This window comes from Tenrec ecaudatus, chromosome 7 (assembly GCF_050624435.1).
Source record: "Tenrec ecaudatus isolate mTenEca1 chromosome 7, mTenEca1.hap1, whole genome shotgun sequence".
Taxonomy (NCBI): domain Eukaryota; kingdom Metazoa; phylum Chordata; class Mammalia; order Afrosoricida; family Tenrecidae; genus Tenrec; species Tenrec ecaudatus.
The window spans coordinates 128,606,911-128,634,900 of record NC_134536.1 but is presented as its reverse complement, the minus strand read 5'-3'; the positions used below and the strand labels follow the sequence as shown (position 1 = coordinate 128,634,900).

At 41.8% G+C, this 27,990-nt stretch overlaps 1 protein-coding gene and 1 pseudogene across 1 annotated transcript in view; one reads left to right on the top strand and one right to left on the bottom strand.

The window, feature by feature from the left end:
• ZNF318 (zinc finger protein 318) overlaps positions 1 to 27,500 on the bottom strand; it is a 38,571-nt gene extending 11,071 nt beyond the window's left edge. The window contains exons 1-6 of the mRNA XM_075555058.1: positions 26,996 to 27,500; positions 22,962 to 23,113; positions 14,473 to 15,112; positions 12,503 to 13,918; positions 10,616 to 10,715; positions 6,500 to 6,801 (exon numbers count right to left, since the gene is read on the bottom strand). Of these exons, the coding sequence (XP_075411173.1) occupies positions 6,500 to 6,801; positions 10,616 to 10,715; positions 12,503 to 13,918; positions 14,473 to 15,112; positions 22,962 to 23,113; positions 26,996 to 27,448 (3,063 nt within the window). The 5' untranslated portion in view covers positions 27,449 to 27,500. The remainder of the gene's footprint in view (positions 1 to 6,499; positions 6,802 to 10,615; positions 10,716 to 12,502; positions 13,919 to 14,472; positions 15,113 to 22,961; positions 23,114 to 26,995) is intronic.
• Positions 12 to 1,417, top strand: LOC142453108 (ADP-ribosylation factor-like protein 16; annotated as a pseudogene).
• Positions 27,501 to 27,990: the final 490 nt, after the last annotated feature.

The window sequence follows — 27,990 nt, the reverse complement described above, 5'->3', positions numbered from 1 at the left end:
CAAATTCAAGAATGGTATGGTGAGGGGGGAACGACACAACTGATAGCAATGATGACTATACAAACCCATTCAAGGAGAACAATAGCAGAATGATAGGTGAACAGATACATTGGATGGTGTAAGATACAGGGGCTCTTGGGGGTGGAGGGGAAAAGAGGGAGGGGATAAAGGGAGCTGATACCAAAGAGTACAAGAAGATAGAAAATGTTTTGAAAATCATGGTGGCAATAATTGTACAATCATGCTTGATCTAATTGAACTATAGTTATAGTACATGGAAAAGCAGAAAGAATAGCATGCATTCATCATCAAAAACAACATTTCAAAATCTTGATGTATAATATTGCCTGTGATCGAATAATATCTATACTCCTATAAGCAAGTCCAGTTAATAGAAATACTATGCAAATTTACACACCAACCACTACAGCTAGTGCTAATGAAATTAAAGAATTCTAACAACTTCTGTCTAAAATTGATCAAATATGCAATCAAGATGCATTGAAAAGTATTGGTGACTGGAATGTATAAGTTAGAAACAAAGAGGAAGGGGCAGTAGTTGGAAAATATGGCCTTGGTGATAGAAACAATGTTAAGTTCACATGACAGAATTCTGTAAGATCAATAAATAACCTCTTCATTGTAAATTTTTTATCACCAACATAAACGGTGACTGTAACAAGGACCTAGCCAGGAAAACAAACAGGAGTCACATTGACCAAAGCTGGATGTGCTTCCTGTTGGGAGTCGCGGGAAGACATTACTAGTGTAGCGCATGCAGAATGGGCACAGGGTCACCCCCACTTGGTCACGCTTAGTTCCTTGACACAGCACAGCTGAGTGCCCACAATGGGAAGGGAGACCTGGGGGACCCTCCCCTGATGTGGTCCATGGTGGGTACCAATCTCACTGACATTGTGGCCCAGAAAATGATCATGGTCAGAGAGCTAAAGGTGGTGGTGGTGGTGATGGGTAGGGGGGGCATCTGGCTTAGTTACTATGGAAACTGCCATGCTCTCCTAAGCCCTTGGTTATGAGTCGTGTTGTTCCCCAACAGGGCAAAACAGACAAGGCTAGTTTCTACTCCTGTAAAGATTTAACAGCCTTAGATATACATGGGGGCATTCTTGCCGGGTGCCTCTGACCCCACACAGCTCTCTGCATCCTGTGCTCACCTTTCCTTAGAACATCTTTGCCGAAACCTTAGTCCTGATACTTTTCAGTAAGACCAATCAACTCTATGAGTGTGGAAGAGATGAAGTCCTTAATGAGGCTCTCAGACATTAAGGCCTGTGCCAAGCAGAACATCATCACTGTGGAGATCAGCGCCTGAGAAGGTACTGACTTAGCAGGGGTGCAGTGCTGGCTCCAAGACACCCACAGAGCCAGCTGTGGACAGCCAGATGGAGTGACTTGATTAGCCAGTGAAGAACAGAGGCCGCCAAAGCTCCAGAGTTGGTTCATGTAGGGACAAAATGACCTGTGTGAGCTCAAAAGAGGGTTCTGTGTTGAATTGCAGTGACAGGTAAACCAAGGCACCCAAAATACAGGCACCGCCTATAACTCGTCTCTGAGTGATGCCTATGAAAGGGAGGTGGGTGGGAAGTGAAGCAACAGGGCTAGAGAGTAGATAGGTAGTAACTTACGTGAAAGGGGGGGGTAACACCTTACAAGAGGGAGAAGGGCAAAACAAACAAAAAAAAGATTAGGAGACAAGGCTAGCTATTAAAGTTTGATAAATTGTTTAATTAAAAAAATGATAATCTGATATGTAATCCCTCCATCTAATTTACAATAGAACACTAAAAAGTAAAAATGAAATAAAATAATTTGACCAAATCTGTGAGGATAGATGATGGAGCAGCTCAATGTTATTAGTCAAAACGTCCAGGGGTCGACTGTGGAACAGATCATCAATTGTTGATATGTAAGCTGAAGAGGGACTTGAAGAAAATTAAAATAAGTCTGCGAGAGCCAAAATATGACCTTAGTATATCCCACCCGAATTTGGAGAACATCTCAGCATCAGATTTGACACACTGGACACTAAGACTGAAGACCAGGTGAGCTGCGGGACATCATCAAGAACACTATCCATAGCTAAATGTCATTAAACAGACAACAAATAAAAGATAAAAAAGATGAAATAGAAATGTGCAAACACCTGGAGTTATAAAGTCAAAAAGGAAAAACATGCTTTGCACTATCTCAAGCTGAAAGAACTGAAGAAAAAAAAATCAAGCCTTGAGTTGCAATATTTTATGGGCAAAATTGCCTATAGAGTTCTATGGGCAAAATATTGAATGCTAAAGAACTGTTCAACATTCAACCATTTCAAAAACGCTGACATGGAAAGTACAATATGCACTGAAGATATTAGTAAAAGGCAAAAGCAAAACTCCCTCCCAGGAATCAATGGAATACCAACGGAATATTTCAACATTAAGCACTTGAAGCTGTCTGTCTCTAAAAGTTTGGAAGATAGTTCAATGGCCAACCAACTGGAAAAGATCAATATTTGTGCTCATTACAGAGAAAGGTGATACAACAGAATATAAAAATTATAGAAAAATATCATTAATATTACATGCAAATAAAATTCTGCTGAAGATAATTCAATGATGCGTTGCAGTAGTACATCAACAGAAACTCAAGTTGCATTCAAAAGATGACGTAGATTGAGGGATGTCATTGCTTATGTCAAATATATATTAACTGAAAGCAGAAAATACCAGACATTTACTTGTGCCTTATTTGCTATGTAACTATGGATAACATCGAGAAGAATGAGAGAACACTTCATTGTGGTCATGTGGAACCTGTATCTAGACCAAGGGAATAAGGGAATACTGCATGGTTTGAAATCAAAGGGAATACTGAGTGGTTTAAAATCAGTAAAGGTTGTATCCTTTTCCCATATTTACTCAATCTGTGTGCTGAGCAAATAATCTGAGAAGCTGGACTATATGAAGAGCACAGCATCAGAATTGGGAGGAAACTTATTAGCAGCCTTCAATATGTCGATAACCCAAGCTGCTTGCTCAAATCAAGGAAGACTTGAAGCACTTCCTAAAGAAGATTAGGATTGAAGCCTTTAGTGTGGATTACAACTCAATGTAAAGAAAACCAATAGACAACATCATGATAAATGGGAAAAGGATTAAAGTTGCCAAAAATTCATTTTGGTTGGATTCACAATCAAGGCTCAAGCAAGCAACAGCCAAGAAAGCAAACAACATAATGCATTGGGAAAATTTGTTGTACAAGACCTTTTTAGAGCATTGGAGAGCAAAGATTTCACTTTGAGGCCTAAGGTGTGCCTGATCCAAGATGTGGTATTTTCAATTACCTCATATATGTGTGAAAGTTTGACAAAAGACCAAAGAAGTGATGCATTTGAATTACAATGTTGGTAAAAAAAAAATACCACAGTCAGAAGAACAAACAAATTCACCTTAGAAGTACAACCAGAATGTTCCTTAGAAGCAAAGATGGCAAGACTTTGTCTCACCTACTTGGGACACATTATCAGGAGAGAAAAGTCACAGGAAAATGGCATCAAGGCTGGTAAGGTAGATCAGCAAAAAAGAAGGCAGTTCACAAGATTGACAGTGGCTGCAACCATGGGTTCATCTCTAATGATTGTGAGCATGGTGCAGACAACACCTCGAGTTCAAACCCACTAGCTGCTCTCACAGGGGAAAATGATAACTACTCCTGTAAAGAATTATAATATTGCCAACCATATGAGTCCCTATGTGGTGGACTCAACTGGATAGCAGTGGGTGAGTTTGTTTTTTATGAAGCAGTGAAGTAGAAATGATGAATAAGTTCCTGGGCACTCAGGTTTGGATCTCATAAGTATGATTTATGCTAAAATATAAAACTGGAAGTTATCAGCCACGTATTTGAACACAGTCTGGAAGGAATGGCCTAACAGGAGAGTGGAATTCTGGAGAATTGAGGCATTCAAATATTAAAAGATCAGAGAGCAAAAGGATAGGCCACAAAGAGGCCTAAGCAAAGCTGCAGCAGAATACTAGGAGGAAAAGAAGTATGGTAGAAGGAAAGAAAGCAGTTTTAGGATAAGAATGGTTCCATGTGTCAAATACTGCTGATCTGATAACTGAAATAAGTTCACTGGCTTTATTAATATGAGCCCCAAAATGATAAATACAAGTCGTGAGAATATCGCCAACTTATGATTGGGTGGGTTAGGAGTATTGTGTTGGGTTAAGGAGTACACGGCTAAAAACTAGATTGCGGATGAACTTGAATGCTGAGGATTTTGTATTCTACGTTATGGGTAACAGAATTGCTGGGATTCCAGAGGAGAGCACAATCTAATCAATGTTTCAAAAAGTAATTCTAACAAGAGTAGAGATTAGAAGTAGCTGATAATAGTTTAATAGTTTAAAAGCTGCTGTAAAGACTCTATGGGAAACCTGATATGCCAAGATGCTAATACAACATACAGGCATGTCCCAGGAAACCAATAGAGAGATCTGTGGGGCTAGCCCCAATCCCAACTATATGGACCCCATCCCCACCCACACAAGAAGAAAGCACTTCAGAGGACAGCACTGAAAGTAAAGCTTGGGGAGAGGGGCACATTTAATTACGAGCACACAGGAGAAACGAAGAGGGATGGAGAGTGAGGGGGACACATCCTGGGCCACCAAGCCCTGAGAACAACATTCCTGTTCAGAGCAGTCAATTCACAGATGACCATAGGGCTGGCCCCACCACGAGACCCGATGTCCCTCACTGAACCATAGTGCTACGGGGAACAACACTGGAGACACAGTGCAAGAATTATGCCCAATCTGACTCCATCCATCACACTGGGGCAAAACACTAAAGGCATGCCACAAAGCAGCAAGGGAAGCAAAGCAATGAAATCCCCAGGGAATACCAAAAATAGAGTGTGGCATCCCATCGAACTTGACTGGAAAACACTCCCTTAAAGGTCAAAAAACAGACCTGGAACTATTTATAAGCGTTTCCTTTTTTGTCATTGGCTTTCTTTTTGTTGTTATTATTGTTTTATTGGTTTTGTCTTCCTTTGTTGTTTTGTTTGGCTTTTCCTGGTTTTTGCACTTACTAATGTCTCTACATGTTTGTCTAAATAAGATAGGCGGGATAAACAATTTGGACACGAAAACAGCGGGACCAATGGTTTGGGAGAGAAGGGGAGGTGGGAGAAGAAAGAGGAGGTGAAACCAACCCAGAGATAAGGGAACAAGTGAACTAAAATCAATGGAGAGAGGGGCATAGGATACCTAAGGGCATGTAAGAGCAAGAAATAACTAAATCTGAATGAAGGCCGAACATGTTGGTGCGACAAGAGCAAAGTAAAAGAAAATAGAGGAAAGAACCAGGAGGCAAAGGACATTTATAGAGGTCTAAATACAGGCATGTACATATGTAAATATATATATATATATATATATATATATATATATATATATATATATATATATATATATATAAAACGAGAGGAATAGAACTACATACTCATAGCTATATGTTAAGAATTAAGGTAGCAGATAGATATTGGGCCTCGACTCAAGTACTCCCTCAACACAAGAACACTTTGTTCTAACAATCCGGCATTCTGTGATGCTCAACTGGCTTGATCACTGAACACAAAATGGGTACATAAGCAAATATGGTGAAGAAAATTGTTGGGTGACCAGCTTTCAAAAGAAAACATCTGGACTCTTAAAGGTTTAAAGACAAACAAGCGGCCATCTAGCTGAGAAGCAACAAAGCCCACCAGCCTGTGTGATCATGAGGTATCGATGGGATAATGTATCAGGCATCTAAGACCCAGAACAAAATCATACCAGACAAGGAGTAGAGACCCAAGCCCATCTGTAGACTATTGGACATGCCCTCAAAGAAAGGTCACAAGGAAAAGTGATGAGCTAGTCAGGGTGCAGTATAGCACTGATGAAACACACTACTTTCCTCTAGTTCTTTAATGCTTCCTCCCTTCCCTATCATGACCTCAATTCTACCTTACAAATCAGGTTAAACCAGAACATGCACACAGCTACAGGTAAGAGGCCGCAACACAGGGATCCAGGATAGATAAACTCCCCTCAGGGCCAACAATGAGAATAGAGATACCAGGAGGATAAGAGGATGGTGGGGGAAGAAAGGAGGAATCAATCACAAGGATCAACATATAACCCCCTCCCAGGGGGATGAGCAACAGAAAAGTGGGTGAAGGGTGACAGAGGATGATGGAAGATATGAAAATAATGATCTGTAAATTATCAAGGGTTCACGAGGGAGGGAGGGGGGAAATGAGGAGCTGATACCAAGGGCTCAAGTAGAAATAAAATGCACTGAAAATGATGACAACGTATGTATAAATGTGCTGGACACATAGATGTATGGATTGTGATAAGAGATCTAAGAGCCCCCAATAAAAGTATTTAAAAAAAAGTCTATGAGAGAAAATAATCAACATGAAAAGCTGAATTGTTACCTTGTTGTTTGAGGAGTCTGAGGGGGATGACATTTTTTCTGGACTCTTCGCTCTTTCTGCTTTCTCAGGTTTCTCTAGAGACTCTTTACTGTCATTTGAAGACTTCTGGGGCTTATCAAAAATGTCAATTCCCAAGATCTGAGCCACTTTGTCAAGTTCCGACTGTTTCTTTTCTGCCTCGTCTGCCTCTTGCTGTAGTTTTGCAATGTCCTTCACAATGTTATCCTGGAGGCGACTCACCTCCACCAGGAGTGGGTCTTTGTGACCATCCTTCTCCCTTCGTTTCTTGCGGAGCATTTCTCCTGAGCAGTCAAGTATCAACAGAAAGCAACACAGGGAAAGAAAATTAAGGCACGTCATATTATAACAAGCATCAATCTATTAAGACTTACGATTATAAAATCTTTTCTCACAAAAGTTGCTAAAAGCAAGCAAGTCTCTCATTCCACAGGGCTGATTTAGATGAAGCTTCCAGAGAGATGAGAAAACTATCTTTTGTGTAGGATTGTTAGCCAAGAATTTATACCCAAGGCTTCCAGGGCTCTATGAGGCCCCAAATGGTAGATGCAAGTTGGTGTGCATCGGGCATCCCCAAAATGTTTTAATGTGTACCTATGAATCCTGAGTACAAAGAGTTTTTTAGAGAGTAAAAAACCTTCAGCCATATATATTTTACTTAATCTAAAGATCCTTTGCTAACTCCACTGAGTTTTAGGCTTTGCCTCAGGCTCTTCCAATGTTACCTCCTATCCCAAATTGCATGTTATCTTGCAATAGCATTCACAGGATTAATAACTACAGTTAAGTTCCAAAACCAGCCCCAAACAACTCTTCTCCCACCCTCTGTTCTGCCACACTATCGCCATACAAGGTTTATTAGTCTCTTTCCACATGGTGTTCATGAATTCCTGAAAGCATAAATGATGAGATGGAATCAAAAGTGAGGCATCATGGAACATTTTTGTGTGCCAAAAAGGAAGTACTATAAAAAGGATGAATACGGCCACTGGAGATTCCCTTGCAGAGGTCTAGGGGAGTTGACGAGCTAGTCAAGGTGCGATGTATTGTAGTAATGATGAATAATACAACTTTCCTCGTGTTCCTAAAGCTTCCCCCACTATCATGATCCAAATTTTACCTTGCAAGTCTAGCTAGACCAGAGGTTGTACACAGGTACAGATAAGAACTGGAAACACAGGGAATCCAGGGCGGATGATCCCTTCAAGACCAGTGGTCTGAGTGGCAATACTGGGAGGGTAGAGGGTGAGTGGGTTGGAAAGAAGGAACCGATTACAAGGGTCTACATGTGACCTCCTCCCTGGGGGACGGACAACAGAAAAGTGGGTGAAGGGAGACGTCGGACAGGGAAAGATATGACAAAATAATAATTTATATACTATCAAGGGCTCATGAAAGAGGTGGGAGCAGGGAGGGAGGGGGAGGAAATGAGGACCTGATGCCAGAGGCTTAAGTGGAGAGCAAATATTTTGAGAATGATGAGAGCAATGAATGTACAGATGTGCTTTACACAACTGATGTATGTATGGAGCCCCTAATAAAACGATTTAATAAAAGGATAAATACATATCAAAAGGACACAGAGGAGTCAGCTCAAAGGGGCTCTACTAGCCAAATTTGAAATAATTTGAGGGTAAGAACACATTAATACATGATGTTAAGAACTGAACTGTATCCCCTCCCTAAAATATGCACTGTAAATCCTACTGTACTTGTGGTTCTAACCCCACTTGAGAAGGGGTCTTTGTTGTGTTAATGAAGTAGTGTTGATATAATGCATGTATATTAAACTGACCTCTTTTGAGAAATAAAGAGTCGATTAAGCAAGCAGCTAGCAAACACAGACAGGAGAGAATAGCTGCCATGCCACGTGAGATCTCTCAGGGGGAAACAAACCTGAGAAGAAACAAAGACCTTCCTCCAGATCCAAAAAAAGAGAAAGCCCTCTCCTAATGCTGGCACTTGAGCTTTGGCTTCTGTGGTCCCTAAACTGTGAGAAGACACATTTGTTTCTTAAAGCTACCTACTTGTCATGTTTCTGTTAGAGTAGCCTAGACAGTGAAGCCCAGTGGCTGTTGCTGTTAGGTCAGTTCCAACGCACAGTGACCCTATTATACACAACAAATTTTAACTCATCAAATGAATAATCTGAGTTCACAATGATGTAAGTCACAAGGAAACCTCCTCCTTACAGTACAAAGTCAATTTGTAAAGGTAAAAATCATTAGAAAATCACAATTTTAAAACCATCCAAGTATTAACTCAGGCCCAAAATCACTGGTGAATGCTAATCAAGAATGGAAGTTGAGGAGTAATTGAATATTTTAATTTCAAAGTATCTCTCCTGTAAGATATTTACTAACCAAAAAGGATAAAGTAGCAACACTGCAATAGAGAAACCTGGCACAGCTTAACCAAATGATCAAAGTCAGCACCACCATTAATTAAACAAATCTACACCTGATATGAATTCAGCATCACTCCAGTGATGTTCCTGCTAAAAATGTGTTACTTGAATTATATGGAACCATCAGAAGTCAAAATTAAGGGATATTCTAAAAATGTACCCTCTTTAAAAATGTTAATGTCATGTTTCCAATAACAACTTATAGCTGCTGAGGTTGCTTTTATGTACAATCATGAGATTTGGTTCCTTGGTTTGGAAATTTAGGGTCATGATCTCACGAGATATCCCGGTTAATTGCCTAATACCATATTTAGTGCTTCTGAACTACTGAGTAGTTTGTTCCATATTGGGTGGGGTCTTAAGAAGAGCTTTCAAGAAGCTATTCAAGATAAACTGATCTCTCTGCCTGGAGCAACAGAAAAAGGAAGAGTCAGGAATAGAAGTAAAATGTGTGGCTAACTGAATTTGCCACGAGACCAGAAGAACTGGATGGTACTCAGCTACCATTACAGAGGTTTACCAAAGGGTTTGTAGAAGAATCCAAATTAAAAAGGGGAAAATGCAGAAGAAAATTTTAAAGTCTCATGGAATCCGGATTTTCTAGTCATTTAGACCTTATAAATCTCAGAAACTTGTCCTGCAACCATCTTTAAACTTTCAAAATATTCCCTGAAGTCTTTATAAAATCAAACAATAACTAGTATTATCTTGAGCATTAAGATCTTTTAAGATCCATCTAGAAGGGATCTGTTAAGAGCCCATAGTGGTTATGCATTGAGCTGCGATCCAAAAGGTCCACAGCTTGAAACCACTAGCAGCTCTGTGGGGAAGACAGGATTTTCTACACCCATTAACAGTAACAGAAACTCACAGGGTTGCCAGGAGTCGGCATCAACTTGCTGATAGCAAGTCTGGTTTTGGTATAAGGGATCAAATGGATACAACAGCAATTTGAAAGATTAGCTAGGAACCTGAGGAGTAATGAGTTCATTATGTTATTTGAGGAGGAATAACTCGGAGAAGGAGGGCGAGAATGGCTACAACTAACGCATGTCATCAGTGGCACTGAATTATGAACTGTTGGAGTAGTGTCGTCTTTGATGGGTATACTGTACAGAGCAAAAAATAAGTTATTTTGAAAAAATAGGAAAAACTTTAAAGGTCAGTACCGTGAAAATATCAATAAATACAAAGACTCAATATTTGAGATTACAAGAAATGAAAAGGACATGACAAATTAATTTATTGTATAATCTTAGATTTTCTTTTGCTATAAAGGTCCTCAATGGGACAACTGGTGAAGTATAAATTGAACCTGGAGGCTAACTAACAGTATTGTATTCATGTTAATGTCCTAATTTTGATAAGTCCATCGTGGTTACTTAACAGAATTTCTTGTTGTGTTTAAGAGTAAAGCAGCACTATTAAGTTACTCTTAAACACTTCAAGATAAAATTATGAACATGAGTTGAGAGGGAGAAAAGAAGGCTAGAATAAAATATTTATAATCTGGGAGAAGTATATCTGAGAGTTATTGCTGCAACTTTTCTGTCAGTATAAAATTTTGTCCTTACAAAGAGAGGCCTGCCTCCGGTCACCGAAATCTGCCTAAGAGCTCCAAAAGTTCTTTATTCAGGTCTCCTGCTCAGGTTACTACAAAAAAGGCAGTCATGCAAAGAACTGTCCGGCACCTTGTTGTTTATGAAGCCGCTCCAGTTCAGTCCTGAGATAGTACATCTTCTTCTGGCGTGCTTCCCCGTCACTCTTCAGCTTTTCCCTCTCTTCAGTAACCTGCGGAGTACGAGAGTCTTTTACTTCCCCCTGTCGAGCACTCTTCCCTAAGCTTCCAAAAGCTTTCATGCTAGACAATATCTGAATGCAAGCATTCAAAGACCAGAGCCAGAGGCTGGCATTTCTAGTCAAGGTGGTATTTTATTCCAACTCAAGTTTCAGAATAGACTTATCCTTCTTCATAGAATTCCATTTCCTAGAAAGTATTACGCTTACACGGGAAGTACTACATCATTATTGTCAACCTAAAGCCAGCAAACAATTATTATATAGTGGTTTTCAGTTCAGAGGGACCTATCTTATATTATTTAATATTTATTTTATAGTAAGAAAACAGATAGTAAAGATTATATAATAGGAGTAAATTTAAAATCTGGGTTATGGGCCTTAAATATCCCGATCTTTCCATTAATACCTGAGGGAAACTATAAATATGGTTTGTCCCCAACAGGCTAGGCTCCTAAGGAGGATAGTAAAGACCAAAAGCTATTTTCAAAGAGTAACTCTGAAGTCGTAAACTTTGATTTTATTAAACATATCCTCCTTCCCTAAAGATTCAATGTAACTAAGAACTCACATTTCGGGTATCTGAGGACAATGCAAAATTGCTTTTTGATTCTCAAGGGGGTGGGGGGAAATAACCAGAAAAAAAACTGAGATTGGCTCTCCAATTTTTCCTTTTCTCTTACTGCCATAAAATCAATTCCGACTCATAGCAGCCCTGCTCCTGAGAGTTCCCAAGTATAAATCTGTACAGGAGCAGAGAGCCTCATCTTTCTCCCAGAGTCGCTAGTAGATTTACTTGTGGTTAGAAGTACAATGACACCGAATGGCATACAGTCTAGAAAAGGGAAATAATTTACATTGTTAATGATAAGTTCCATTATTAAAAACAAGGTTATCATTAAATTCTATATAGTTAAGTAGCATGGGGTGCCTTTCTGAATTATTAAAACTGTTCCAAAGTCTTACTAGTGCTTTAAAGAGTGTTTTCAGAACACAGTAATTTAAACTGGACTAAATTTACACTAGCAATGTGTAACTAATTTGATGTGATTAACCTTGTATTAAATGAATATTTCTACTCCAAACAGTCACTCAGGGTGAAATTATTTGACATTTTTAAATTTTCATGTTTAGCTAACTCATTCCTTCTTAGTACAGCGCTTGTAAATAATGCATATTAATTTGATTAAGATTTGTATTGCATATTGAATATATTTTGTATTTTAGGAGATATTAAGCAAGTAGCAAGTATTTTAATTTCATAGGTAATTCAAATGAGTCATTAAGAGAAGCTTACCCTTTTTTGTAATTTTCTAATCCTATTACAGACTATGTAGGAAACATGCAAATTTTAACTATTAAAACAACCATAATAAAAACTATTTTATGTATGCTAGTAAAAAATAGTACAATGATTATTTTATGAATAAAACAAACTTACATTACATTTCTATCTATATATATCCTAAGTAAGCAGTAGGGACCTTCAGAACTTAAATTATGTATTAATTTTTCCACTCCAAATTCATTTTTATATTCCTCATCCCTACATAATTTTATCACTTCTATAATATACCTAGAATTATTTTACCTTTACCCCAGCCTTAGCTCCCTTACCACAGTATGGAATAATCCAATAAAACCTGATGGTATAACAACTGCATTAAAAAAAAAAAGTCACAACATATTATTAGACTCTGATAAACTATAAGCATTATCAAGTAACAACTTGTGTTAAAACAAAAGGGGAAGGTTACCAGATGTTCAAAGCTAATATTCACCTTCTGCTTTTGGGAAGCACGATTCTTCTCATCAGAGTTCTTCTCAGAATTAAATCCTACGAATGTTGGGAAGGGCACCTGGGCAGGCACTTGAACAGAGGGAACAGTGCTGAGCGCGGATTCCTCCAGCTTGGGATCATCAGGAGTGACAGTGGGAATCACACGGAGATTAGGGCGGCTTCGAGTAGCTTGTTTAGTAATTGGCATCATCCTGTGTGATTCAAGTAGGGAATGTTTTGATGTTTGAGAAGTGGGGTACTTGGGCCACCTTGATGTTGCATATGCCATGTAATGTTGATAGGTATCAAAAGAGGCAAGGGGAATGGCAGGTCCTTGGTAGTTTTGAGGTATCTGAACTGCAGCAAACTGAGGGGCTCTTGGTATGTGAAACTGAGATAAAGCAGCAGGGTGTGAATGTCTAATTGGAGCAGATGGGGCTGAGGGCAACATGCATCTGACTGCAATAGATGACTGAAACCCACTACCAATCACCTCTGGTCTTGAAACCTGACCCATTATATGGTCAGACTTTAGAAAAGGAGGGCTATTTTTTGTGTATCCGTAAGGATCCACAGGGGAGGCTGGATGTGGATGGGACACCTGTGGGGAGTGAGTCTTGCTATGGCGTGCCTCCATGCTCTCTAGTCTGTGGGGGTCCAAGAAACGGTGGTCAACTGAGGGATGACAGTCAGAGGAGAAGTGTCGGTCCCCAGCAGAATGGGGGTCAGCTGATAAACGTGATGACTGCTTCTTGCCATGAAGTCGTTCCTGGGTGCGCACAGCCAGTTTACTAATCTCTGTTACCCCAATATCCAGTCCTATGGTTCTAAGCAAGTCATGAATTTTGGCATATTCTGGATTGGCCTCTTCTAGGGATTCTCGCTTTACGGCTACACCTGAAGAGGGCAGGGAGTTTGCCTTCTGCCTAACTTCACTCTCAGAACTGCTACGGAGCTTTGGTGGGGATTGTAACTTTAAGTCCTCTTCTTCATCCCCATAGAGAAATTTCTCTTCATCCTCAATATCAGGAAAGCTACGCCGCCTTTTCTCTTGTGTACTTGAAGAATCTGTCAATATGCTCAGAATGCGGGAAAAACCACTGCCATCCTGGCTGGCTCTCTCATGGGGCAGCAACAAGTCTGTGTGCCGCTCAGCTTCCTCAGTCTTCATATCCAATTTCTCCTTGTGGTATAAAAAACTTCCTAACTTTTCTCTGAGAGGACTGTTGTCTTTGGGGATCCCATGGTGGGGACCCCATTGGTAGAGTTTGTCCTGAGATCCCTTTAAGGCAGTCTCCTTGGGGTTCTCAATTTCCGAGGCAAAGGTAGCTAAAGCACCACTAAGAGGAATAGATGAATGTCCAGTGTAGAGAGTATGATCCTGGCAGGAGCTGGTACTACTGGGAAATCTCTCAGGCTGTAAAAACAAACACAATTGACTTAGTCCCTATGCAAAATCTCAGAAAACTAGTAATAGACATAAATACTTCTGGGTTTTTTTCCCCTAAATTAATAGAACAGTATGAGTGACAGGGAGGAAGAGTATCCTTAGGCAGGCTCAAGGTGTGGGTCTACACCTCTCCAGCTGCCACTGCTACAGTACAGGAAAATAAGGAAATGAGGCCAACTGAACTGCATTAGTGCCCACACTCAAAGATTCCTAAAGCGCTATTCAAGTTTGGGGAGAAAAAATTATATTGGGCACTATTCAAAATGTGTTTAGAAATCCTACTTCCAATAAAACTGTTAAGAATGTTTTAAAAATTAAAAGAAAGTCCACTGATGGCAACAGAAGCCCTTGACTAATGCAGTATGTGGTCGACCGCTTCCTATGGGGATATATGGAAAGTGTGACAGCTCACAGACAAAGCAAAGCTGGTTCACTGGACATCATTACTAAGATACCCTTTGAGATAAAGCCCCAAGAAAGCAACCGGGCTTTACAGTACTAAGATCAAAGAAGACAGAGACCTGAATGGAAGGCTCCATGTCCACCTCAATCCGCTTCTTCAGAATGGACTTCTTGGGCAATGCAGATACTTCCTCAGGTCGATGCATAGAATAGCCCGGCTCTGACGCTGACAGAACACCTGACAATCCAGGGATAGGGCAACTAGTGCCACCACCACCAACTCCCACTAGCTCCTGGCTCAAGCTCCTACTTTGTTCCTCCTCTTCCTCTCGCTTTCTCCTAGCAAGGTTCAGTTCTTGAAACTCAGGATCTAGAAACCTAGGGCTTGGGCTTCGTCTACGCTGTCGATAGTTGTGCATCTCTGATGTAAAACTCGGGTGAGAACCTCCCATGCTTGGTATCTTCTGTGTGTCATCATAACGGGGACGTTTGGCCTCTTGGCTCCTCTCTTCAGACCGTATAGAGTAGGGGCTTTTGAGCTTGTCTCTACTCCGTTCTGTGCTGTGCAAAAGCTCATCATGGCAACTGATATGGAGACTATAATCAGATCGATGCAGGAATGTTTCTCTTGTTCGGTAGTCCTCATCAAGTTGTCCCAAAAAGGAACTCAGGGGCTTCTCCTCTCGGGAAATGTATCGCTCAAGACTTCGAGAACATTGTGAGCTTCGTGTGAAGACAGAATCATCAGTTAGGTCATCCCTGGGAAAAGAGACAAGCCATCACTGGATTGGAAAGAGGTGAGAGTAATGAAACACAAAAATAAATCTGTTATATCCATGGGACATTTCCTCTTCCTTTCCCCAGTAGCACAAGCAGTTTCAGTTTCTAATCAAGAGGAAACATCAATATATTTAGACAGGGCTTTCTTTGAACTTGAGGGATGCAAACTATTATGCTATGGCTTAGGAGATGAGAAACACTATTAGCTAAATATAAGGAACCCCATATTACACAACTCCATACTAACTACTCCTTGCTATTCCAAGTGTGGTTCAGGCCATCAGCATAAATACAATTGGGAATTTTTAAACATGTAGATTTAACCCAAACCTACTGAATTAATATTTTGACAAGATTGCCACATGATTTGTATGCATTTTAAAGTTTGAGAAGCACTGGTCTAGGTCAATTGTTTTCAAGTTGAGTTCCAAAGAGATTCTTATAACAATGGAGAACTTGGCTAAGGAAGGAGGTACGGGGAAATCAGTCGGAGTAAGTGTCTGAGCCTTCTACCTCATTTATATACCACTCAGACCCAAACCAAACTCACTGCCATAGAGTCCACACTGATACCCAGTGGCCCTGTAAATCACAGAACTGCTCCTATGGGTTTCTAAGATTGTAACTCTGCAAAAACTTCATCTTTCTCCCATGCTAGTTACCAACAGGTAACCACCACACCAACAGGGCTCCCTTTAAGGAACACTAGCCCCAACTCATTCTGCTTCATATTAAAGTTCTAAACAGCATTTCACGTAAAAAAGTATTCTGCTGTAGGAAAAAAAATTTCTTTAAACTACTGATTTGTCTGATTGGCAGGGTTCTTTGAAAAGTTTTAAGAGAGTCTCTAAATGTTTTATCTTGCTGGCCCACATATTAAAAGTCACACAACTTCATCTGTTTTGTTACCCTCTTTCCTGCCTTCTAGATAATAAAATAATGCTAATCTTAAGCCTAAGAAAAGTGATGCTTTAACTCACTACATTTTTTTATTTCATAGAAGTAAAAAGATCTTAGATCTTTGTGCAATACAGACAGAAATGCAGGATTGGGGCCTATGTTCTTTAAGCTACCCACAACAATCCTAACCTTTCTTATGTCCGCTGCACACAGAGTTCCTATGGTTCAAAAAGACAAGTTCTGATTTAAATTGTAAATAGAAATAAAGATTCTCTAGCACTTTAAGCATACAGTTTTTGAATAATTTGAATGAAAAATGAAAGTACTTACATGTCACTCACATGGCAGTGACAATTATCATCCAGATGATAATTACCATATATACTCGTGTATAAGCCAAGTTTTTCAGCACATTTATAAATGCAATTTTTTTTTTGTAAAATTAGGTGCCTCGGCTGATATTCAGGTCAGCTTATACATGAGTATACATGGTACCAGTATCATCTTCTAGTACCTAACTTTTATTTTTAATCTAGAAATTACTTGTTTGTTTCTGCAATGTTGCTTTTCTATCTCTGGTGTACAAAGTCAACAGACACCAAAAAGTTGCCTTTTCTTACTCACCAGACCTATTTTGCCCACTACTATGGAGTGAATTCCAACCCATAGTGACTCTATATAAAGCCAGAATAGAATAGTTCCTTACTGCTAGAATAGTTTCCTTACTGTTAGTAATAGTTCTTTACTGCTAGAATAGTTTCCTAAACTGTAAATCTCTAAAGGAGCAGACAGCCTCATTTTTCTCTTATGGAACAGTTGGTGGATCTGAACCACTGACCTTACTGTTGACAGCACAATGAGTAGTTCACAATGCCATGAGGGCTCCAACCTTATTTTAAATAGTTAGAAACAACTTTAGGAAAAGCTAAACTTTAGGAGCTTTATCACCTCCTTCTACAAAGTGTGTAATCTTTGGAAATCTAGATGCCCATTACCCACTTCCTCCCCAAGAATCAGGGGCATTTTGAGGTTTCAATGTAATATTAAATAGAGTCTGAAATCAAATATAACTACAGAATGCATAGAAATAAAAGCAAATTAATGTTTACCAGGGGCTGAGAGAGCTCAAATTAGGTAGTTACTGTTTAATGGGTACTGAGTTTTTATTTAGGGTGATAAAAACATTTTCCAAACAGAAAGGGTGACAGTGATTATAATTAACTGTCACTGAATTGTATACATAAAGGGACTAAAATAGCAATTATCATGTTACATATATTGTATAATTAAAGAAAACATGTAGCTATAATAGAAAGTTGATTCTGTAGGGTTGTTAGCTATGCATAGCTCTCCACACCTCTTTCCAAGAAGATATGTCCATGAGCTGTGTCACCCTAGAATAAAACATGACCAAACATCCATAAAGTCTTTCTTTGATCATTAGTATGGGGAAAACACTGGTTCTAAGAGTAAGGACAAGTTTATCTACACTCCCATGTTCAGCTCCAACTACAAGTATATTATATGTCCCAACTAAGTGACATACTGACTTAGAATCTAGTCAAACTAAATATCAAGAAACTAGGAATTAGAGAAGCACTCAGAAAGTCTCCACTCCAAACTTATAAGCTCCAACAAAACGAGACAAAGAAAAAAGAGAAAGGTAAAGTGTTAAAAAGTATGAATTATCATACATGTAAAGGCAGAAATCAAATTGCTATGAGAAGCTCGTGTCTTCCTTCCTCAATGCTCCCCGAGGCGCAGTAAGAGCAAGCCCTGGGAAGAGTCCCCATTCTCCAAGAGTAACATCCAGAGAAGACGCCTCTCTGAAAGGCTATGCTTAAGTGTAGCTCTTTGCTGCAGTACAGAGTTTTTTTATTGACTGGTTGATTTTTCTATGTGGCTGATGGGTACATGGGGCTCACTGTTTAAAAGTTTCTATTAAAAAAGAAAATTTTAAATGTATTACATTTGTTCACATAAAACTTACACAGGAGTATGAACAGTAATATTTTCAAAGTAGCCAAAATGTTGAAACACCACTGAGGAGCTGACAAACAAAACATCCAGACAATGAAATATTAATAACAATGCAAAAGGAATGAAGGAATGGTGGTATACATTATGATATTAACCATGAAAACACTATGCTAAGTGAAAGGCCAGTCACAAAAGCTTATAGTGCGATGATTCCATTTATATGAAATATCCAGAATAAACAAATAGTGCAGGGGGGGGGGGAAGGAAATGTTCTAAAATTGACTACAGTGGCAGAGTCACAATTCCGTGAATATAATACATCAATGAATTGTACACCTTAACAGCTGAATTATATGGTTTGTAAATTCTCTCTCAAAGAAACAGCTAGGGGGAGGGAGGGGGAAAAATGAGGAGCTGATGCCAAGGGCTTAAGTGGAGAGCAAATGTTTTGAGGATGAGGGCAACGAATGTACAAATATGTTTTACACAATTGATGTATGGATTGTGATAAGAGTTGGATGAGCCCCCAATAAAAATAATAAAAATAAAAAACCCAGTTAGGAAGGTTATGGATGATAGGGAAGCCCCAAACCCATTTACAGGGTCCCCAGGTAGCTTAAACCTCCATTGAGCCCTCTCTGATCACAGGGCTGAGAATAGCTGTGCTACTCGGAGCACTGTAAACCCTCCGATGTCGTTAGGTTAAATGTAATGTCTCATCATTTGAGATACCTTTTGATCCCTTTTTAAAAGTTTGTTATTACTGTTTTCTGGTTTCTCTTCTATTGAGGTTTTTCTCTTTTGCCTAGTCGTTTTTGATTGCCCCCCCACACTTTTTTTGGTTGTCGTTTGCTTCCTGTTTGTCTTTCTTATGATTTTCTGTATATGAAATCCATGATATGAAAATCTAGAGACAGAATAACTGGATTAATAATTACCTAGGGGAATGGCAGGGGAGGTTTTAAGGGAAATGCTAATGAGTATGAGATTATGTTGTGAAATGGATTGTGGTGATGATTGCACAACTATTTTTAATATGACTGCATGATTAAATTTTATGATATATGAAATATAAGTCAATAAATTATCTTTTTAAGCTGCTAAAAAATGTACCTAAATGATGTAAAAAGCCCAAACTTTAGAGCCTAAATTTTTCATTCCTTCCTTTGCTGAGAGCTCTAAGAAAGTGGTTTTCTTGCATAGGCAAAAATTAATTAAAAAGAAAAAGAACACAGTATTGATGAACCTATAGGGGCAGCAAGTAGAATAAGGGTTTCCGGGTGAGGGATGTACAATGGTGGTGGAGCGGTAAAAGGGAGACGATTGTCAAGGAGTCCAGGAAGAAAATGAATGCTTGGAAATGGATTGTGGTAGCAATTGTACAATTCTGCTTGACATGTGAACTTATGGAATATGTATTAACTCCCAATTAATAATTTTTAAAAAATAAATAAACAAACAAATTAAGTTCAATTTTTGTCAGGAACAAAGAGTTAAGAGGTTAGGATTCCATGATTATAAATGAACATATAAGTTCTTTGGTAATCAGAAGAAATCAACCTCACATCCACAAGTTTTTATTTATTTTCTACAGGACTAGCAAGTATGCAGTTGTGGATTTTTTTCAGTTAGTATTAATTATATTTTCCCACATTGATATTCAGTCTTTATATAGTTATCACTTTTGTTGACTATCAATAGCAACCATTTTAGTAGGCATACTAAGTTGTTTTGCTGCTTTATTTTTTAGTTATTATGGAACATGCTCCCTTTATTTTTATTACTTTTTTATTTTGAGGTGAAAGTTTACAGAGCAGGTCATTAGTTTCACATGCAACATTTTGTTCCAACTCATCCACTGCAATTCCCTCAATGTACCATCATTTATTCTATTTCCTGTGTTTCTTGTTTCTGACCGTTCTCCCTTTTCTAAGCCACTGACGGGGCCCTGCTGGTGCAGTGGTTATGCACAAGGCTGTGATCCATATGGTCAGCAGTTCAAGCCTACCAGCAACTCTTCAGGATAAAGACTAGGCTTTCTACTCCTGTAAACAATAATTGTTTCGGAAACCCACAGGGGATCACTATGAGTCAGCACTGAGTCACATCCACAGGAGTCACTGAGTCTGCATTGACTCGATGGCAGTGAGGCTTTTTTTAGTCTGACTTTGGCCTTCGTGAATGCTGCTGCTGATCCTAATACAGGAGTACGTTTATTTCCAGACCAAAAGGGTGACAAAGGACCATAGTCTTGGGGGTTCCACTGTCTCTATCCAGCCAATAAGACATGTCTCTTTTATGATTTTGGGTGTGTTTCACATTTTTCTCCCACTCTACCTAAGCCCTTCTCGTGTGATAATTTGCAGAGTAGTTAAGCATCATCTAGTTTTCCTGGTCTAAAGGTTGTAGATGCTGATGTATGCATGGTCCATTTGTCCACTGGACTAAATAATTCCAATTGTCTTTAGATTTTCATCATTCTTCTTGCCTCCAGATGAGAAGAAACAATGGTTGCACCTCAGATGGCTGCTCACTAAAGAAGAATCACATCAACTTGCTTTTAAAAGTGCTTCAGATTTTTTTTCCACACAAGTTCACACTCCCTTTTCACAGTAAGAGTATTGCCAAGTTGAAGACAGAGACAATTCTGGCAACTTGGTTCTAATTCAAACCTGACAAAAATCAAACAGATTCAGGATGAAAATAACAGGACCTTGAGGGTGAGAAGTGGAAAAGGAATATTTATATATGAAGGATGAAAATGACTTGTTTCATGGGCAGAAGACTACACTTGTATCAGGAGCTATTAAAGTACTCCAAGGTTTTGTGGCCTGATTGTAGTGGGCAGTGGTTATCCCCAACCAATAAACAAGAGGAAAGAACCACAAGTGTCCATGAAGCAGAAAGCATGATCTTGTATTTCCTATTAATTAGTCTTACCCTTACTTTCTCTAATGTATGAAGTTAAGAAAGAAATTGTTCCAAACTCCCTAAAAAATCATAACTTAAAACAGACAGTTGGTTATCTGGAACATATACCTGGCAAAGCTTTTACACAAAGGGTAAGTGACACTCCAGATTTAACAAGAGGAAATGCTAAAGTTACCTCAAAACCTCAGCACGGAAGGAAAAAAATCACACTGCACACCACCCAACCTGAATGCCTACTCAAGCACCTTTCAAAAGAAGTGGCCGGAAAGGCAGTACAGTTGTCTCAAATAAGTGATAATGTCATGTATCTTGAGCCTTATTTTCAAAAGCTTCATTATTACATCGAACAGGACTGGCTCACCTTACTTTACTATGTCCACAGCCACCAGAGCTTTCAAGTAAATATTCAGCAAGCACAACACTAATCCTCAGACTTCCTGCCTAGCTGTCACCCCCTGCCAATCTGCCTATGCTTTATACACCACTGTGTAGGCAATCTGTTTGAGGGACATTACATAGATTTATGGCTGCTACTCATCATTTCTGAAAATACCTGTTAAAAAGGGAATTTTTATTTGGACAGAGATAAAAAGATACATGGTCTCAGCTTTCAAAAATAGTGCTTTCCTCCACTCCTATCCTCAGATTTTAACTATTGAGAGGTAAGATGCATTAAACGTGATTATTTCCTTCTCATCAGTAATTAATTTCTTAATAACTGAGGTCCCACATTCAACTTTGTATAGGGCATATTTGTCCCTCCTTAACAATCAATACTTGTAAAGTAATAACTGAAATTATACATTTTTAAAGATTTTTAACTTCCTATTAATGCCTTATATATATAATAAAGAAATATACATTAAGCATACATTTATTTACTTTTCTGAATCTATATTTTAATCTAAATAAACTGAAAAATAACATCATTATGAAATTATTTCCTTGACCTTAGGACCATTGTCTCAGGAGACACTAAAGTCAACATAGACAATGTTCCCCAGTCTACTTTACTGAGTAACAGTCTGAAAGCTTATGAGAAGTCACATAAGGTGTAAGAGGCCTCTACCTGTCCAGAATAAAGAACAATGATAAAAACCAAAGACACAGAGAAACAATTAGACCAATGGACCCATGGACCACACAAATGTCAGTCTCCACAACCCTGGGACCAGAACTACATGGTGCCCTGCTACTACTATGAACTTTTCTGAACTGAGCTTCATATTGGAAGGTCCTGGATAGAGTGGGGAAAAACTGTGGAATAAAACGCAAAATGATTAAAAAACATCAGGCTTATCAATCTGATAAGAGACTGGTGAAACTCCTGAAACTATGGCCACTCATTAGCCACCCATCAGGTCTGGAAATGAACTCACTCCAAGTGTCCATTTTCAGCCAAACATAGACAAGTCTACAAAGGAAACAATAACAGTAGTGAGGTAGGCACACTTTAGAATCATCTACCATTTGAGATCAAAAGGGTAGTATTTACCCAAGGACAGAGTTTAGAAGGGTTAGGAGAGGAGGAGAAGGAGGAATGGAAACAAGAAATACAGGAAGGGAGGAAGTGGGATATGTGGAGACTGCAATCAATGAAGGGAAACAAAATGAGTAAAAAATGTTGAATGGGAAACTTACTCAATTTTCAATAAAAGGCTTTTGTTTTATTTAAGGGGAGGGGAGAGAAAATTATTTTCTGTGAAGAATTTTTCCTTTTCTGAAGGGATCCTTACCTTCTAGTATTTCAAAACTCTTAAACACCATTTTTATTTATTAAAATTTAAGGGACTCTTGACTCTTATCTCCTCAATCTTCCTCTTTCCAGGTGGGTCAGGATTCTGCATGATTCATCAAACAATAGAATTCACATCAATTTACTATTCCCTTTTTTAGAAAGCTTTTTCTATGATTACACTTTGTACTGGAGATCACGAAGGATACACAAATAGCAAAAAACAGCTACATTCCACTTTCAGAAACTATTGTACCTTGCCCTGCCTTGGGCAAAGCCTACCTGTCCAGATCATCCAGATTATCCACTGGTGACCCCAGCCCATCACTAAGCCGCCGCCTTTCTGGTGTGCCCACACGGAAGTGGTCATTTCCAACAGTAATCCTTAAACTCTGTTCCAAGGAAGAATCAGGATGCAGACCAGGAGAGTGTCTCTAAAAAAGTAAAACATAAAACAGTAGTCAAGCAGAGTCAAGATATACCTATGCCCCAAATTCCTCTTCTCGCTCACAAAAAATGTGGCTCAACATGATTACCTCAAGATCCCACCAAACCTACAGGCCAACGTTGAGTCCATTCCAACTTACTTCAACTCTACGGCACAGAATACAGCTGGTCCACACGGCTCCCAAGGTGGTAAATCTTTACAGAAACAGGCTACCACATCTTACTCCCAAAGTGGCTAGTGGGTTCAAGTCCTCAACCTTCTGGTTTGCTGCCGAGCACTTCAACCACTGCACCACTAAGGTAAGATCCAAACTGTCATCTGGTCCATTTCAACCCATAGCGACCCTAGAGAACAGAGTAAAACTGCCCTTTGGGTATGCTGGGCTTTTTTTTTTCAAAGCTGCTGGTGGATTTGAACTGCTAACCTTGTAGTTAATAGCCTAATGTGCATCCCACTATACCACCATGGCTATTTCTATGGTAAAATAGTACTCTAAAAAATAATTTTGTTTTATCAAGTTCTTCAAGACAAAAGGCTACACCTCAAACCCTCCCATCAGTGACCTCATTTGTTGACAGAAACTGGACATGGGAATAGAGGAATCAATCAAGTTACTGCTCTCAGAACCTACATATTCTAGTGAAGTCCACGAGTCACAAAAAAGGGAAGGGGTGGTTTTAAAATTTTTAAGTATTTTGGATAGCACTAAATGCTATGAAGTCATAAAATCACAAAATCAAAAACCTGGGGGAAAGAAGGAGCTGCTTTGGGTAGAATGGTAAGAGAAGGCTTTCTGTGATAGTATTTTACCCAGGTCTGGACGACATCAGCTTTGCAAGATCATGTGGAAGGATGTCTTAGGAAGGGCAACCTCAGATATGAGCATGATGTGCTTTGAGTAACAGTACAGTATAGATGCAGCACAGTGATAGAAATGAAGATACGTAGGGAATATACTGAAGAAATGTGTAGTTTGTCCTTATGCACCAGAGGGTTTTAAGCAGGGAATGCTATTATCAAACTACACTTATCCTCTCAGGGTTTCCCAAAATGGGCACTACTGTTCCCCGGAGGTTACTGGAACCATGAGGGGTGGTGGGGGTGGGTGGGGGGGGAGGGCTGCAAAAGCAGATATCTACACTTTATTTTGGAATGGGCCATAGTCCAAAACTTTTTAATTGCCAGGGGGCCACTGAGTACTTTTGTTTTTCCCCTGAAAAGGGGGCAGAAGGCCAAGTAAATTTAAGAACTGCTGCTCTAAATGCTTACATGGCTCAACACCATGACCTCCCTCAGGCCTTTATTCAAAAGACCTCTCAAGAGGTCTTCCCTCACTGCCAGGAATTGATTTGGACTCAGTGACCCTATAGGACAGGGTAATCCTGCCCCCTGTGGGTTTTTGAGACTAACTATGAGTCATAAGCCTCAACTTTCAAACAAGCAGCAATCTAGCCCACATGGAAGAAGCACACCAGTCTGTGTGATCTCGAGGTGCTGAAGGGATCAGTTACCAGGCATCAAAGAACAAAAACTCACATGTGTGCTCACCTCCCTGATCCGATCGCTGAAGACAAATGGGTGCATAAGCAAATGTGGAAGAAAGCTGATAGGTGCCTGGCTATCAAAAGCTGATGGTGCCCAGTGTCTGGGGTCTTAAAACTTGAAAGTAAAAAAAAAAAAAAAAGACTTGAAAGTAAACAAGCGGCTAACTAGCTCAGAAGCAACAAAGCCCACATGGAAGCACACCAACCTGTGCGTTCATGAGGTGTCGAAGGGATCAGGTATCAGGCATCATCAGAACAAAAAAATCTTACCATAGTGAATGAGGGGGGAGTGCAGAGTGGAGACCCAAAGCCATTTGTAGGCCACTGGACATTCCCTTACAGAAGGGTCTTGGGGAGGAGACTAGCCAGTCAGTGTGCGATGTAGCAACGATGAGACATACAATTTCCTCTTGTTCCTAAATGCTTTCTCCCTCCCCCACCCCCTTCTCCCCACCCCTGCCCACTATCATGATCCCAATTCTACCTTGCAAGCCAGGCTAGACCAGAGGATGTACACTGGTACAGATAGGAACCAGAAAGACAGGGAATCCAGGGCGGATGATCCCTTCAGGGCCAGTGGTGTGAGTGGCGATACTGGGACAGTAGAGGGGAGGTGGGCTGGAAAGGGGGAATCGATTACAAGGATCTACATGTGACCTCCTCCCTGGGGGCCGGACAACAGAAAAATGGGTGAAGGGAGACATCGGACAGGGCAATATATGACAAAATAATAATTTATAAACTATCAAGGGGTCGTGAGGAAGGGGGGAGGGAGGAGAAAAATGAGGAGCTGATGCCAGGGGCTTAGGTGGAGAGCAAATATTTTGAGGATGAGGGCAAATAATGTACAAATAAGCTTTACACAATTGATGTATGTATGGAGTATGATCAGTTGTATGAGCCCCTGATAAAACAATTTTTTTAAAGCCTCAACTTTCTTGCAAGGAGCTACTGGTGGTTTCAAACTGTTGACCTTGCAGTTAGTTAGCAGTCCAACTTGTAACCACTATACCACTGGGGCTCCAGGTCTCCCCTAGTCACTCTCAAAAGTCATCACTTCTTACTACACTTGATTTTCTTCTTCACACTTAATCACAATTACCACACCATAGCACTTTACTTCTTTTTTAACCAGCTCCCCCTGACAGCATGCTGGCTCTACAAGGGCGGAGTTATTTTGATCTGGTTGGCTCACTGTTTTATCCCTAGAGCCCAGAACAGTGTCTAGTAGACTCTAGTACATGGAAGATGTTCAACAGAGACCTGACAATGCATAAAATGAAGGTTTAAAACTCGTTGTGATTGTTGTGCATAGAATAAGCGGAAGGGTAGCAAGAGTTGAAGTACCAAGGAGCCTAAAGCAATACTGCAGGCAAGGAGATGGAGTTGACAAGGCTTTCACATGTGGGGAGACAGGAAACAAAAATGCCCTGTTTCTGACTTGAGTGATTTGTGATGCCATTTACCGGGGCAGAGTGGGCTGAGACGGAGAGGAAGAACGTGGGACCAGCATTCTGCTCTCCCCTGCTTCCTCTGTAGTGACTGAACGCCTCACACTACCACTGCCCAGAGCTGGGGGTGGAGGGTGGGGGGTACGCATGTTAAGAGAGGCACATTGTCAATCGGGTTAGAGAAGTGTGCTTGAACCGATTCAGAGGCTTTACTGGAGTGGTGGTGACCAGGAGAGCCACCGTACGTAGCTTATGTCTCAGCTCAACTTCGTTTCCTAACACACCAGTTCAAATGCTGCTGGACTTTGGGAACCGGGAAGCTCCGCTGCCTCTTTAACTAACTGGCTTCCCTGCGCTGTGCGGGACTGGATCCTAGTAACTGTGCCCCCACCCCCCGGAGGGTTGTGAGTCTGGAAAGGGAATGCAGAGGGAGGGTTGGCTAGCCAGTAGCTCCTGCCTGTAGCTCAGCTGTGGTTCTGCACAGTTATTCCTCCTGCAGCAGCTCCAGGTTAGGGGGCTAGCGGGTTCCCCCTTAGGTCTCTATCCGGGACCAGCATCCCTCCCTCGACACCTGGGCAGACATTACTCCTGGCCTAAGACCCTGGGGGCAGGCAGCTCGGCCTTCAGGGCATGATGACAAGCCCGGGAACTCCCAGCAAACTCTCCAAAAAACAAGTGTCCCGGGTCCGTGGGAAACTCGTCCGCACCGCCAGCCTGGCCTCGCGAAGAGGGGCACCCCACCCCGACGGGGCGCCCGTTTTAGTGTTCCCCAAGCTCCGGAGGCCTCGGGGCGGCCGGCTCCCGGCGTTCCTGGAAGCGAGCGGCCTGGGCGCGGGGGCCTGGGGGGCGGCCCAGGAGGAGGGGTGCAATTACCCGGCTGCCGCTGTCGCCTGGATGGTCTCCGCGGCCGTCCCGGGCGAAATCGGCGCGGGACTCCCCCCGGCTGCTGCCTCGGAAGCCGCCCGGGCTCGGCGGGAAGAGTCGTCGGCCCCGCTGCGGCGGCGACGGGGAGGCGCGACGGGCCCGCGGCGGCGATGGGGAACCGCGGCGACCCCGTGACGGGGACGGCGAGGCCCGGCGGCCGCGGCCTGGGGACGGCGAGCCGCGGCGACCCCTCGGCGGGGACGGCGAGGCCCGGCGGCCGTGGTGCCCTGAGGGCGAGCGCGGCCGGCGGGCCGGGGTCCGCGACGAAGAGGACCCGGAGGACGGCGACGAGGCGCGGCGAGCCGGGCCTGAGGAAGAACCCGAGCCGCGGCCGCCGCGCGGGCCGCCGCCGTCTTTAGACCGGTGCGAGGAGGTGGAAGAGCGCGCCCCGCTGCGGTACATGGCTCCGGCAGCAGCGGCCACGGCGGCAGCTCCGACCTGGCGGCGCCCCGGACGCCGGCCTCGAGCGCGCCACCGTAGGACAGCCGCCGCGCGCCGCCCCCGCAGCTAGCAGTCCCTCCCCTCAGCCCGCGCCGCCTCAGCGCCCGCCCGAGCGCGCCCCCGCAGCCGCGGCCGGCGGTTGGAGGGCGCGAGCACGCGAGGCCCCGCCCACCCCGCTTCCCGCCGGCGTGGCTTCGAGCTCCTCCACTCACAGAGCCGAGGGGGAGGGGAGACGTGCGAAGGCCGGCCGGGCCAGGGGGCGGGGAAAGGCAGCGCGCGGCCGGGCCAGGGGGCGGGGAAAGGCAGCGCGCGGCCGGGCCCGGGGGCGGGGAAAGGCAGCGCGCGGCCGGGCCAGGGGGCGGGGAAAGGCAGCGCGCGGCCCGCGCCCGGCGCGCTCCGACAAGATGGCGCCCGCGGAGCCGCCCACTTCCCCTCCCCCGGCCCTCACGTGACCCTGAGCGCCCAGCGCGGGGAGGCCCCTTGTGAAAAAGAAAGGAGGAGCG